Source organism: Diadema antillarum, unplaced genomic scaffold, assembly GCF_040938485.1.
Source record: "Diadema antillarum isolate AM-2024a unplaced genomic scaffold, OU_Dant_1.0 scf00000084, whole genome shotgun sequence".
In the NCBI taxonomy this organism is placed as follows: Eukaryota; Metazoa; Echinodermata; class Echinoidea; order Diadematoida; family Diadematidae; genus Diadema; species Diadema antillarum.
This window is the reverse complement of record NW_027270973.1, coordinates 806383-822210: the sequence shown is the minus strand read 5'-3', so window position 1 is coordinate 822210 and position 15828 is coordinate 806383. Positions and strand designations below refer to the sequence as shown.

The 15828-nt window shown below is 38.9% G+C and overlaps 1 protein-coding gene across 1 annotated transcript in view; it reads left to right on the top strand.

Annotated features, from left to right (window-relative positions):
• Positions 1-15828, top strand: part of LOC139717869 (GATOR1 complex protein DEPDC5-like) — a 60829-nt gene that overhangs the window by 26204 nt on the left and 18797 nt on the right. Inside the window, exons 12-18 of the mRNA XM_071629358.1 lie at positions 334-527; positions 2532-2628; positions 3136-3292; positions 3845-4081; positions 4754-5131; positions 9551-9673; positions 14894-15084. Of these exons, the coding sequence (XP_071485459.1) occupies positions 334-527; positions 2532-2628; positions 3136-3292; positions 3845-4081; positions 4754-5131; positions 9551-9673; positions 14894-15084 (1377 nt within the window). The remainder of the gene's footprint in view (positions 1-333; positions 528-2531; positions 2629-3135; positions 3293-3844; positions 4082-4753; positions 5132-9550; positions 9674-14893; positions 15085-15828) is intronic.

The window sequence follows — 15828 nt, the reverse complement described above, 5'->3', positions numbered from 1 at the left end:
TTCGCGCTCGGCAGGGCAAGAAGAGTTTCGCGTGTTTTTAATTCCGCGGAATCATGACATCAACTACAGGAACATACGGGCAGCAAAAATATTTACGTGCTTTTATTTTCGCGCCAGCTTCTGGTTGCGCGAAATGGGCGAAAATTTCAACACCGCGAAAATTTCCACCTTTACAGTAGTACAGTGTAGTTATACGCTCTCGGAGTAATTTGGCAGAGTGGGTACTTGTAGGCTTCCTACACTCAAATAGATATACCAGTATTGTGAGAAATCTTTGAGCAAACATATTTGGCCCTCTTGTTCATTTCAACACCACCTCCCCTTCATACATAGGTGAATCCAAGCAAAGCAAGTGAACCTCTTCCAAGTCTTGTGAATGGACATCTCCCAGTTTCTGCCAGACACGCCCTCCTCCGCAACATCTCGTCAGACCACTCACTTCTCAAATCAGACGACACCGACTACCAGTGTGAGGAGTACGATGAAAGAGTCTTCAAGATGCCTAGCTGCAAGTCACCAAGCCCAAGGTACTCGGTGTTTAACCAAAAAATGAAAAAATCCCTCTTTTGATCCTTAATAGTTTGAAAACTGTATATCAGATAACACTGTCATTGTTGTGAGTAATAGCTGAATAGTGTACAATTTAGTTGGAGGTGATTTGAACATGAGAGCATGAATCAGTTTCATTAAATCATTGATTAATTTTAAAGTTAAGTTCCAGATTTTGGTCAAATTTGAAGCCTCTGTACAAAATTGAACTTTACACAAGAACCAATGATGAGTGTGTGAGTGTGTGAGTGTGTGCTTGCAATGACCCTGAACACTAAACATGAATGCCAAGAACACCACCTTTTCAGAGCTCTGCTGACTAGGCTTCTGGACTCTTGCTCCAAGGCACATGAATGTTCTATTAATAATTCATGATGGATTGCCCTGGGCACTGCTAGTCTGAATTCATGGTAAGGGTAAAATGCATGCACATGAAAAAAATAAGCACATGTTTTCATGTGCTTGCATACACTACATTTCAGGATAAATAAAGACTATATGTGATAGTGGAATTTCTTATGAATATGTAATAGATCATTTCCATCCTGGCCATTGTTCAGGACCATTGTCAGGGTGTTAACCACACACTCCCATACACACCAATTGACCCCTGTGCAAAATCGAAATTTTGTACAGAGGGTTGAAAACAGAGCAAAATCTGAAACCTACTTTAAAATTAAATCTTGAATTTAATGAAACTGATTTAAGCTCTCATTTTTAAATTACCTCCAACAAAATTGTACCCTATTCAGCTATTGCCTATATCAATGTCAGTGTCATCTGATACATAGTTTTTGAACTATTAAGGATCAAAAGTGGGAAATGTTTTTTTATAATACCTAGTATGTGTAGCATCTTGCATAGCAGTCCTCATTATGTCCTCATCTTGGCCTCTTCCCTCCCTACCTCCCCCCCCCCCTGCAAAAATCAATGAATCAGAATAGAAGGTGTTAAGGGCAGTAGAGATAAGTCAGTGCTGAAGTCTAAAATTTCAGATGCCAACAAGTTTGAAGTGGTCATGCCTAGGATGGTACAATGTTTTGAATGAGGTGAATGATGAGAGCCTTTGTTCAACAAGGCAGAGCAGAGTTGAATAGAGCATTTTAATCTTAACCAAATTCCAAATTCTTGTTCTGTTGCACAAATAAAAGCAGTTCTATTTTCTTCAATGTCTTCTCTTTTTTCCCCCTTTTTTTTTTTTTTTTTTTTTTGAGGAGGGGGGCGGGTCAAAAATGAGGTCAACTGGGTTTGGTCCCACCAACCTTATATTCAACAGCAACAATGGTGTGAAAGTGTGAGTTTGATGAAGAGCCAAAAGAAGTGATGTGCCTGGTTGGTGAGGTCATCACAAGCTCTCCAAAACTGTGTGACAGAATTTGCATGCCATAGAATAATGTGCAGTGATCCTCTTTAGCAGGTGCCATATGATGGACAGTCAACCAATCCAGTATAAGGGATTTTTATAGATTTTGTATAGTGCACGGTGATCAGAAAACACTCAAATTGAAATTTTCATAATTTTGTTCAAATACTGACTTATCTTTGTTGTGAGCTTGGGGTAGAGATGATAAAGTTGGAGTCTGAAATATTTGTTTTTTAAGTCAATTCTGTTAACTTACACCTATGTTTATCTAAATAACATTCTTCATTACAGTCACATGATACTGTATTGCTGCCAAAAAGGTACCTATGATGACTTTGTCATGTGTGATACATATATAGGGACCAAAATGTAATGCATGTGGCTCTCAGAACTCTATGTGCACATTTAGTACATGTACATGAGATATTGATTTCTATACACCTATGGAAAAGTACAGGCTGCACCCTTTTCTTCTTTCTTTTTTTTTTCCTATAGGCAACAGTGAAGTTTATGTTTTAGTCCGTCAAATTTGGTGTCAGGACATTTGCAAGTGATTGTGTTTTGCCATTTTGAGAATGTCATTGTGTTCTCAGTGCAAAGTATTTCCTTTTCAACACAGAACTCCAGCATCTATGCGCCCATCGTCAGCTGGGCGGGGTTCCAGATTGCCTGCGTCCTGTGGCCAGGCTGCTGGCAAGAAAACAGAGGAATCACAGGTATAAAGATCATGATGGTATCTACGTGAAAATATTTCCTGTTGTATCACCAGCTTATGGGAGAAAATTTAGTGTCAGAATCTGTAATTTTAGAAGTGCAGGGTCTTTTAAAAGATTGGAGGCGTGACAAGTTGGAATGCTATTTACAGCATCATCAGAGTAATGATGAGGATGTGGTAATCATAAAAATTGGGAGAGAGCAATCTCCGTTTCCATTCATAAAACTCTTGAAAGTCTACTGCATTTGCACCTTAGCACTTGTGTCATCAATGGTTTTAGATCTGTGCGTCTATTAAGTGGAAATAGCTCTTTGTGTCACTCATACAAGGTATTCAAGCAGTATCCATAGACTGATTGTAATGTTTTAGAGCACATGCTACTCTGCCTATTTTACTTTTATTTTTACTATTTTTACTTTTTTTAGTTGTGATCTTCAACATGAGAATGCGTAGAAATGGTATTTAATGTTCCCTTCGGTTTTTTTTTTTCAATGCTGTGTCCCAAAAGAACCAGAAGCTGAGAGGTGGCTTGAAGGAGTCTAGCAAAAAACAAAGTTCGCCAGGAGCTCGACAGGGAAGCTTCCATTCTGATGATGGGGGTGCGGCCATAGCTATTCCTGGGAGGGGCTCAAAGGGAAGCCCATTCACCAGACTGCAAAGAGAAGGTAGGACAATCTGTTTCCAGGCCAATGTTCAGACAACTGTAACAGTAGTATCCATAAGTTTGGCTTGAACATACAATCTGTCATGTAGTTTCTTGAGGTTAAGCTTTGATTGTCATAGAGAGTAGAGTAGGAATGTCTGTTTTTGACTGATTTTCCTCAAACATTACTGTAATTTGTTTTTTTGCTAACTTTTTTGTCTCTCTGTGTGGGTAATGAAGTGTGATATTACTGTTATTTAGGCAGTTACAGTACAAAACTATAAGAAGTGAAATTTGAAACTTAACCTTCAAACTTTGCCAACAATCATTAACCCATTGAAGACGAGTCCCGAGTATACTCGGGCAGGTGTCTATGGGAAATGCGTGTTGTAGCAAAATCAAACTGTCCTAAACAGGTTAACAGGAAAATTTTCACTTGTCATAAAGTTCTAACATTCTCTTCATGGAGACACATTGGATTTACAGAGTAAAGCTCACAATAAGAATAACAAGTCCAGTCAGTGTGTAGTTGCATGCAGCCCTTGAGACAAGTTCATTGTTTGCCTTCCTGCAGCAAATCTCTACAGTCAGAGCTTTGAAGGGGCCAAAAGTAAGGACTCCCTCTATGAGAACCAGATCTCCATGTCGCCACAGGGCATAGTGGTAGGCAGTACGGGTGCCATCCACAACGTTGGCAACCAGACTGGCCAGAACCCACCATCGAGGGCGCTGATCAATCCCTTTGGGACATCCAACATGATGGTGAAATTGACGTCCAACAGGAGGCGCTGGACCCACACTTTTCCACAAGGTCAGGCCATGGTTCTCTGGTGAACCCTAAAATTCCATTCATTGAGTTAAAAAAAACAGACACTTCTTTGTAGGACCATTGACAAGAGTATTTAGGGGCTGCAAATGGATGATTAATTGAATAACACTTGTCAGCATGATCACTCATGTAGTGATAGAACAGGTGTAGCAGACTAATATAGTGATTTTAAGCATTGTTACTTTTAAAGATTTTGCATGTTGTTAGATGAAGGGATGGGAGAAAAGAGTCAGAGGAGGGAGAGAGGTGAACTTATAAAACATTGCACATCTGTATTTCTACAAATTTCTTACCATTTTATGGTCCAATTGAAGTTTTTGAGGACAGTAGGGCTGTAATTGGTGTCAATTGTGTCTAGAAATGTTTTATGTTCACTTATTATTTGTGTCATTCCTCTTACTTTTTCCATGTTATCCATTAATATGGATAGAAGAAACAACTATTATATATGACTAACAATTTATTCCCACCTAACTCCATGCTAATCAATGATTTCATGTAAAATAGATTTTTATTCATTATGTGATATAGTTCTTCTTAGAACACCGGATAGTACAAATATAATCATCATGCATTCATTTTTGTTATATACATGTAAATAATGAAAAGATCCACAATTATCATTCCACTGTATCACCCACACCCATCTCACAGGCCCCACAGGGGCTACCATACAGGTCCACCATAGACACCAAACACCCTATCATCAGTCAATCCCCTTCCACTTACCCCACCAAGCCCAATACCACCAGTCAAACCACCGCACCCACCGAAACTCGGTCACCCAGGGTTCCTCCCCATCCAGCCCCTTTCATCCCAATGGGGGTATCATAGTGGTCGGCCCAGAATCAGCAGGTGGGACGGGGGCGCGGACTCTCAGCGACTCTCTGGAGAGGGGTGCCGTGCCTCCTGGCTCCGGCGAGCAGCGACTCCGCCCGTCTGCAAGCGGTAGTAGCCTGGTCAGTGCAGGGTCCTCCCCCAGCACAGACACTGTACTCCAAAGGCCGGGCAGTGCCAGCACGGGAGAACATGGTAAATGATCTGAGTGTTAGTGTGAGTTTTTGACATAGTTTATATTATGCCAGTCATGCTTTTTCATCTACACAGACCTACAGTTGTATCTCAATGAAGCAACAGGTGTCCAATTAAAAGTTTCATCTTTAGCTGGCACATTGATTCTCTGTCTTTTTGTAAACATTCATTATGCTTAATTGCTTAATATGCGACAGATTTTATTTACTTATTTGTATTTTTGCTTATTGGCACACTTTATCAATGTGATAAAAATACCATTGCATACATTTTCCATCTTATTTATAAAGTTTAAAAGTCTAAAAAATGAAGTCCATAAACTTCCTGCATTATATGACTTCTTTTATTTTCTTTCTTTCTTTCTTTCTTTTTGCATATATGAAGTTTGATTACCATATGCTAAAGAGCTGCCCATGCAAATATATGTGAAGTACCATAATACAAACTTGCTATCATTAGTGTGTTTTCTCATGTTTTAGCCCCTTGAGGACGGTTTGAATTCGCTACAACACGTATTTCCCACAGACTCCTGCCTGAGTATACTCAGGACTCGTCCTCAAAGGGTTAAAAGCAAAAAAAAAAAGAAAAAAAGAATAGGCTCGCAAAATATTGTCATATGCTCTAGCTCTGTTTCCTTGCTCAAAATGAAAGTATATACACAATGCTTTTCACACACAAGGGTATTAATTTGATTTGCACTATTACTTATACAGCAAAATCCATCATTTCCTCTAGGCTTGTGTAAAAAAAGGATAGATTTGCTCCTTTAATTGATTAAGTACAATGATGTGCAAAGTTTTCATATTTGTATTTCTTTAAAGTAGGTACTCTGTGTCCTACATGAATGCAGATTATTTATTTTCAGTTACGGACACAGTATTTGGTGCCAGGAAAAAGAAAAATAGGCATTTTTTCCAATGCAAGTTTGGACCATTCAACATTTTTGAAATTCTCTGCAACACAGATATTATATTTACTCATTCAGGCAGTGGAAAGGATCTACAGTAGGTATTTTCCCTCTTCACACCATCATTTTATTTTATCCGTATCCTACAATACAGTTTTTTGTGAAATGGTGATGACAAGCCTTAGGATTTTTTTTTTTTTTAATGTGTGATGCTTTGGATTACATTATTTTAATGAAATTACAATCATATTCTCTAAAAATCGTCGGTATTGGGTAGGCATCTTCTATAGTTACCGCATTCAACCCACGGTAATCAATGCATGGACACTTTGAGCCATCCTTTTTCTTTACTCAGATACATTTTACAGTGTACACAGTGAACATGCATTGTTTAATGGATCATTGTGAAAATTTAGGTTGGTAGCCCTTTTGTACAATTCTTTTTCTTTCTTTTTATAAATCTGAAAGTGGCTTGACCCATTACAGCAAAGAATGAGACTTTTGCGAGGTAAACAGATCACAATATTCAATTCATGGTCTTTTGGTCATAATTGTGTGAGGAAGGAGCCCTCATGTTCAAAGGCACAAGAAATTGTCCTCTTTCGATCACATGAAATGAAAGAAATTTGTCATGTAATCATTGCTTACTGCAGAACTAGCAGGTGGTAGAAAGCAAAGTTTGCATGTTGTTTGCTGAAAGACAGCTGTAGTGATCAGATGAAGTCTGTAGAAATAGGGAGAGTGTTCAAAGAAAATACAACTGTGAGTTAGCAGCATTTTAATCAAAGAGTCCATCCTGTTATTATGCTGCTTTGTTTGAAAACAGAAAAATCAGAGAAACAGATTAGTGAAAATTTGGGAAAGCAATCAGAAACATTAAAAAGGTTATAAATTGTTTGAGTTTAGAAAGTGACACAAATTGGCAACTACAATTGTATGTGTGAGATCTTGGTGTTGAGCAGCTTTCTGTTCGGTTCATGCACAAAAAGTCACTAAATTATCTTTATTTTTCCCTGAGAAAATTTTCTGCAAATTCTGTTCTTAGTTTATTGTTAGGGTAACATGTTTTTGAGTCTCACCCTCAATGGATATCTGCCAGTGCCCAAATATTTGAGGATAATTTACATTTGCAAAATCTTGTGTGCAGACCAAATGAGGAGCTGCTCAACAGATGTATAATACAGAGTTGCCAATTTGCCCCACATTTTAAACTTTTAAATTTTCCATAAATTTTTTGTTATGTGTTTGATTTTTTTTCTCAATCATTCCCTGATTCACTTCTCAGATTTTTCTATTTTCTTTCCAAACAACACAATACACGGTTGGACCTGACCTTTAAGTAGCAAATAAAGTATCAAGTTGAAGGTACTTCTTTAACTCTTAACGTGCCATGGTCGCCGAACGGCGACCTTAGTCCTGACGTGCCATGGTCGCCGATTGGCGACTAAGAAGAGCGAGAAAAACATTGGTCATTTAAGTTGTTGTGGTACCATAATATGTTACACCAAGAAACTGCCACTGATATGTACTGGTAGCTGATTAGCATAGCCATCATTTCCACTAAAAATATGAGTATACTTACATAGGAAAATTTTGAGTAAATATGTGTTTTTTCAGCTAGATGTATTTTTTTCGCGTCGGGAAAATCCGCAGAGAGCGCACCCTCTGCGAGCTGTGTATAGATCAAAATTCTCATTGATAAACCACGCGTGTGTATGCTACTGAATATACTGTATGCGTGTGTTGTCTATGCATTTCCACTCGCATTGTTCTGCTTGGGTGCTCTCCTGCGGGAGCAGCTTTCATTTTGTCCCTCAAAGAGGGTCAAGCTTTCCTTCGGCGGTCAAGTCTTTCATCCTTTTGTCTTGGTGAACTTCACTAATCGTCCTCATGCTAGCATATATGAAGGAAGAACATGCTTTTGTTCTTGTCTATGCACATGTACAGCGGAAGGAAAGTAGACCTGTAAACAAAGGTCTGCCGATTTCAATAGAGTATGCCCGCCCGCAGTCCACATAGACAAAAGAAGGATAAGTAGGTGCTTCCTTCTCAAGTGGACAAAAGACACTATTCAAGGACCCGGGATTTACTTTAGTTTCAAATACAAGATCTGGGACTAAAGGACTCAGATTTGGGAATGAGTTACCGAGGCAGAAAAAGAAATTGAAAAGACAAATTGAACTGCCAATATCTTTGGAATTATACCACTCTAGGAGACAAATTTTTTATCATTTGAAAGAGGAAATGTAGCTCTAAAACTTTCTCACAGAGTCAAGGGAGCGTTCTATTGAAGAAAAATCATGACTGACTCTTTCTTTACATGCTACACAAAAATTTATATTAATCTTTTAATAATATCGATTATTTCTGCAATATTTCAGGTTCAGATAGATATTACAGCAAACTGACTACATGATAAGAAAGACCAATTATTTCTTGATATTTGTTGTGTAGAACTCAATTCAAAACAGTCAATAGTTTCAAAGATATGGCAGTTGTAAATGACATTGTCAATCCAGTTCGCAAACTTTCTGGCGTTAGGTGAAAACGTCTGGCACGTTAGGGGTTTTGGGTCTGGCACATTAAGAGTTAACGAGATGTAGATTATTTCTAACTGCATTCCGTGACCCTTTTCTTCCCATCTGGAGTTGACTCTGGTCACATTTTCATCTCCAGTGTAACAGAACAATGTATGCTGAAGACAAGATTAGTCACTGCAGAGAAAGTGCAATGACCCAGTAACACATACACTTTACATGTATACTCGGTATGGTGTAATTCATGAACATGCCATTAACTCAAATATATGCATACACTATGAGAGTGTCCATGTTCATTAGGAAAGGAGACTTTTATCATATCAGCTTGCAGGAAGAGACATGGAAAGAAGGAAAATTTGATCATTCTTCCCAGTTTTGTCTAAAGTTTTGCTTGACCAATACCATTTCATGGAATTGTGCGTATTAATGCCAATACTGGCTCTGTTAAAAAAAAAAAAAAAAATACATTTAAAGAAGAAGAAGAAGAAATCATATTCAAAGTGCAACGACCAAGAATAGATACTAGTAGAACTACATAGTTCCAGGAATGAATCTGCATATAGCATTTAGAGAATTCTTCTAATTACTTGTAGCTGTGGTTGTAGAACTAGTATGGCATTTTATTCCGACCTAGAGGTACCAACCATTGGCATGTTCATCTCTATGAGAGATGTGGATTACCCAGAGAGGGACAGTATGCCTCTCACCCTGTGTTTAACATTGCCTTGTTGATAAACATAGCATTATTTTGCACAAGATTCTACACAATTGAAAATTGGATGTCCGCTCTATTCATGGGCATGACATCTCCGTTCAACAGTCACAACATTTATTTTTACACTAAAAACAAGTCAGCAAGGAGTCATATGTACCAAGGTACAACGTAGCATTCACATAACGTTTCTTTCCATCCATCCCTTGTGTGTTCCACCCGTCCATCCCAATGTCTGTCCAAACTTTGGCCGTGTCCAGGGATGCGGACCTTCTCAGATGGCGTTGGGTCATGGGATCTCCGCCAGCACCCGTGGCTCCGGCGGTCCAACAACTTCATCGGGGTAATGGGGAATTGGGAGTGGAATCCCCTTACCTTAACAGGTGCTAAGCTCATCATCTGTGTGTCTGTGTGCCTTCAACCTACCCCTCCCCCCCCCCCTTCTATCCTCTGGATTCTTTTCAGCATTTAACAATCGAGGGGCATAAGGGCAGAAATGTTCCAAAACATGCTGAATATTTGTAGTGACTTCTCTTCCTATTCATCCCATTGTTTGATCTTTTTTTAGTCGCTTTGTGTTGTTTCCTTTGAAGTGAACCAGTTGCTTTAATAAACTGTGTGTAAGGTGATGTGGATGTGTTTATGTTGTACAGTGGGATTTGTTACTGCAATGGTTGGAAATCACTTGTTGCGTGAAGAAAAATACACTGCTTGTAACTACTGTACACATTGAAATGAAAGCTGGAAAAAAAAAATTAAAACTGCACAAATCAAAACTAGGACTAATGGATGTAATTGGATATTTTTGCTGTGCCCTTCTGTTTCTCGATTGGAACTAAACTTGATTGCTGTGTCTTTTTGCTGATAATTAGTGTTGCAAACCCCCTTCTAAACTACATCCCTGCTGGTTCATGTCGTGAGGTCAAACAGTAATCATTATACTCAAAATGAAGGACTCGTTATTAACTCCTCGAAGATACTCTCTCCTCTTTTCTTCTTCGCATTCTTTCTTTTCATTGTAGCTGTTGGTGTAAGTGAAAGTTTAATGTGAATACAGTATTATAATGGCATGATGTGATTGAGTTTGCCAGTGAATTGAACCAAAGGATTGTTATACTAACTTTGCAATGAAATTTTAGGTATGCATGTGTGTCATGCTGTGTTAAAGGAGTTTATTCCTCTTTATTGCATTCATGATTCTCTTCCCATTATTGATGACATCCTAACTTCTTTTAGTGTCTCCGATAATAGTGAAATGATTGTCAGGTTAATATGGAGTGTGTAAAATTCATTTCATCATTCTACAGCAGAACAGGTCAGATTAAGAATATTGAGTAATATTATAATGGGGATTTTGCATGGCACATCATCTTTTCCTCTCTGAAGGTGCAGAGATCCTATCATGGTATGTGGACTTTATAGTGTGCCCTTTCTCATTCAAATCTCACACACAAGGCCATTGATTGTCCACTGCTTCCTTGAAGGTGGTGTATGAAATGTGTCTATAACAACTTGTTGTCATTGTACATGTATGCTGTAATGAACTCTATTGCAGTTGGAAGTCATAAATTTCAGAAATTGCAATGGTCTTCCTGTCTTTGTTTTGTTTTGTTTTGTTTTGTTTTTGTTAACATGTTACACAAACAAATTTAATGCATCGGTCATTGGACAAATTCATAAACTTTTTGATGCACTTAAAATGTATATGTACCCATCTTCACCACATTCAAGTGCGTCTTCCTTGTATTACTGTATGTAAATTTCATGCCTTTTATATATCTAGTGCATGCAAACTCGTACTGCAATGTCTTGTGCTTAATATCCAAAGCATGCAAAATGTACTCTGCAAAATGGCATTTGCATTCATTCACATTGTTTATGGCACATTTTTAGACATTTGGATGTGACTTTGCATCATAAAATCATGAAAAAGTTGCCAGACTTTATTATGTGTTGGGTCTCCAAAAAGAGATTTTTAAGCTCTTAAATGACATTTTAACCAATTAAGATCTGATGTTCTTAACCAAGTGAAAAAAAAAAACCCACCATGTAATGAATTTATTGTTGCGACAAGGGGCCTTGAAATTAAAGACATATTGATTTCCACTTACTGATTATCTCTCTTAATGGAGAATTAAATGCTGTTGCAAACATTGTGAGAAAAAATATCAGCTTATTCTGAAACATGCACATACAAACACATTTTAATCACAAATATACAAGGTGGGTATTTCAAAGGGGTGTTCCTTTTTATTCCGAAGGTTCGCTATTCCGAAGGTTCGTTATTCCGAAGGTTCGTTAATCCGAAACACACAATTTACCTATACCTAGAGGTTTGTTAATCTGAAAATGAAAAAGGGTTCGTTAATCCGAACATATGTGGTGTTATTCCAAAAGTTCGTTATCCCGGAGATTCGTTAATCCGAATATGAAATTCGGAATAACGAACCTTCGGAATAACGAATCTTCAGACTAAAGAGCATTGGGAATAACGAACCTTTGGAATAATGAGCTATAACCATTTCAAAGTGTCCATGATGCCACTCACTATTTAAAAAACTTTTTCATGAGGTTTTTATGTATACATATGTATTTTATGTGTCTCATGAGTACAGAATAGAAAAGGTTTAGGAACTTGAGATTGCAGACAGATGGGTTTACAAACTGAGAAAAACCATTTATTTCTCTAATCTCATGCTTCTGATGTTGACTGCAGAGAGGGGGGTCAGAAAATGGCAAAAATTGAAAACGAGAATTGTTGACATTTTCAGGTCTAGTTAGAAACTAGCAACTCTAACGTTAGGTGAGTTTATGATGCAAGGTCGAAATATTGAAGGGAGGGCAAATTACCTCTTCCCACTCCCCATCCATTTCATATGATGGTTTTTTTAATGCTCTCTGTGCTACATTGTCTGGATTGTACCTCAATGCCAACTTCATGTATCAGGCAACTTAAGTGCACTGCAGAGTTTCTGCTCCATAGGTAGTGTTACACAGCCAAAATAATGCAGTACAGATGGTGCTAGAACTATTGTATATGTGTGATGAACAGAGGTGATGTCACAGTAAAAAAAAAAAAAAAAAATGTGATACTACTTCTCACAGGAGCTTGTATTGCATTGATTTAGTACCAGTGTGCCCGGGTTGCTGCTGTGTCGTTGCCATGTGTTTTTGTAAGTGCACCAGCTACAATTGTAGGTGCATCAACCCGTGTACACATGCAATCATGTGCATTTGATACCAACCAGTTTTCAAAGCTATAGTTAGCTTTTCATAGTGAGAGCACTAGTAATTATCTCATTGTTTCAGGCAGTGTAAAACTGCCTCACATAATTGATTATTGTTGTGTGCATGCACTTAATCTGCATATAACATGGATAAATGTTCTATAAAGCACTCAGCATCATAGGAAAAAGACTGATACTTCTCTTTCTAGAAAGAAGGGTGGTTTTTGTACCTGTTTTACCCTTACATGCAAACTTATTTTTTTTCCTCTCTCCATAATTAAACTCTATCCAAATACAAGTGTATCTCTGAAGCATTTAAAATCATCTTGCTTTTTGATTCTCTGGGAGCATGTAACAAAGAGCAGTAACAACTTTTGGGAGCAAAAGATAAATTTAGATATTGAGAAGAGTTGTTTGTTAAAAATGCTGAAAACAAGTTGTTTATTTCTTCTCCACACCATGATTGACAGTCAGTAATCAATAATTTGGATGGAGGTGTTTGTTAAAAGATGAAATTTAACACTTTGCACTGTTTGGTTGGTATGCAATGTTATTGTGTCTGCAGTTAATAGCCGGGTTCACACGTACAAATTAGCGGGATGACGATCGCGATGCTCATCCCGAGTTTTTTTGCGAGCGTCCACACGTACCAAATTAGCGGGATAGCGATCGCGATCGGTATCCCGCTAATTTGGCGAGCGTCCACACGTACCAAATTATCCCGCTAATTGCCGATAGAGATAACAGCAAAGCCTGCAAACTGGGTCACACAGCGCCCTTCTCTATCACTGCCTGCGCGCACTTACCTTTGTCCATTGTCTTTTACGCGTCAGTGGTGTGGTTCGCGCGCTGTTGTTGTTGTGCTCCAAAGAGGTGAAGGACCTCTTCGCAGAGGCCTCGCTGTTGTGATGTGCGCATAGCATGATGGGATATAAAAACTCGAGATTCTAATCCCGACCGTTCACACGTACCAGCGCGCGGCCAATTATCCCGCTAATTGAGGAACCAGCGCAAGATTTCTTGGGATTAGCATCGCGATGCTTATCCCGCTAATTTTCGGGTTTTTTCTGTCCACACGTGCAAAAAACTTGGGATGACGATCGCGATGCAAATCTCGAGATTTGTATCCCGCTAATTGGTGTACGTGTGAACCCGGCTATTGTTTGATAGGGTATGTGGCAAGTTTCTCAGGTCAATAACAGGTGTAAATGAAATGTATTGCCTACACCTGGGAATGGTATGCAGTGTCCCAAAATAGCACTGGTAGTAGCTCTAAGCTGCCGTACACAAATTTGCACCTGCATGGGCATCTTGGGTTATTCACCCATATTGTTTATTGATTGATTTCCCTAATGCAGTATATCAAAACCACAAGTATGAGACTAGAGTATGGATAAAGAGTGGTAGAGAACAAAGCAATGCTCACTCTCAAAATTTTGGATATCAGAGGATACGTTTGAGCTTTCTCCTATAGCATATCGTACCATACCAAACCTGTGCCAGAGGAGTACTCAAACCCAGCCAAAGTGTACCTTGCAATACCATACTGAGCCAAAAGTAGTGGACCACTTTCCGATGTGCCCCAATAAGTGTACCACACCATACCATACCAAGCCAGGGAGTGCTCAAACGCAAATTGGTCCAAAAGCATTGTATTTCTGTACCTGAAGGTCGCATGAGAAGAATACACACAACAAGTGCACCAGGTGCATGAACCTGTTCTACAAAAAATGTGTTACCCCTTTGACTCGAGTCCAAATTTTACTCATGAGGTACGCTTTCTCCACAGAGCACTCAAACCCTCTGAATTTAGCTTGGTAAGGTCATTTGGTTCGCTTTGGTTCGCTTTTGAGCACTTTAACACAGCCATAGTATTTCATGGAATCATGGTGTTTTCCATATTAGATGTAGATATGAATCAAACTGTCGACACGTGGTACATACGTGTACAAGTTTGTAGGGTACAAGTATCAAAATGGTGTGCCAGTGCATTTTGCTAGTAATGTAGTACTCCATGTGATAGAGGGATAATGTTTAATTCTTTTCTGTATCACTCTATCTCTCTCTCTCTCTCCTACCTGTCTTCCTTTATTATTCATTTTTTTTTTAATCTGCTTTTCCACATTTTTGTCTTTTTGGTCAGCAGTATATACAGTATACAGGTGGTATGCTGTGATGAAGAAAAGATTGATTTGAACGTCTGTACTTAAAAATAGCAAATTAATTATGAATGAAAGTTTGTCTCCCATAGATCAGTGTTGAACTCCCACTATAATACAGAATTTTTCCCATGTTGAATCTGTCATCCACTGATAGCAATAAGACTCTGGTGATAATGATTCAAACTTAATTTTGTTTCTGTTTCTTACTGGTCAGGGGTGGACTGGAAATCACTGACCGCCACGGCCTGTCTGCCAGTGACCACAGATTTTTACCCAGACCGGCTGTCCCTGGAACTGGACTTTGTGGAGTTCAACTATGAACTCTTGGCTGAGGAGGACATCACAGGACCCTTCATGACGGTAGAGGCCATCTTCCAGGAACTCATATCCCAGCGACTGCTTCAGGTATGTGAAAGAATTCATCTATTATTAGAACAATTTACCCCGTTGGAGTCTAGTCCAGAGGGACCTACGTATACTCTGGCAGGTGTCTATGCAGAGACTCCAACTCTCCCGTTTTCGACGGGAGATCTCCCGCCGAAAACCCATTTTTGCAAAATCTCCCGTTCTCCCACTTATGATTTAATTTCTCCCACCCTGGCTCAGTGTCTCCCGTTGGAAAGGATTTCTTACTCATTGCTATCGTATGTTGAAAAAAATAAGCCTTAGATAGCACCAGAGAGCATCTAGAACCCTGGGAATTTCGCACTTCGCACATCAATTTGGAATCTCCGCCCGTTTGCTAGGGGTTTCAGGCGGGAGAATCTCCTGATCAGAAGGTGCTTTGGGTTGGAGTCTCTATGGGAAATGGATGTTATAGCAAAATCAGCTTGTCCTCAGTGGGTTAAGCTTAAATGACTGTCTGCAATGATGTTGAAGTATAGATTGAAAATGGAAGTGTTATGAAGAGTTATGACAGAGTTTGTGTCAAGAGGCTGTGATTCATTTTGTCCCAGGGACATGCCACTGAGTTTTTTGTATTCCTTCTGTTTCCACTGATAATCAATCACACATATAACAATGCTTGGTTTTAAACTTGTGTGTGCTAGTTTTTGTGTCAGGCAAACCCAACCCCAGGTAGGTCCACTAGTTACACAAAATGAACTTTGTGATAATCCAGTGCACCCATGGCTGGCACCACATTTTTTC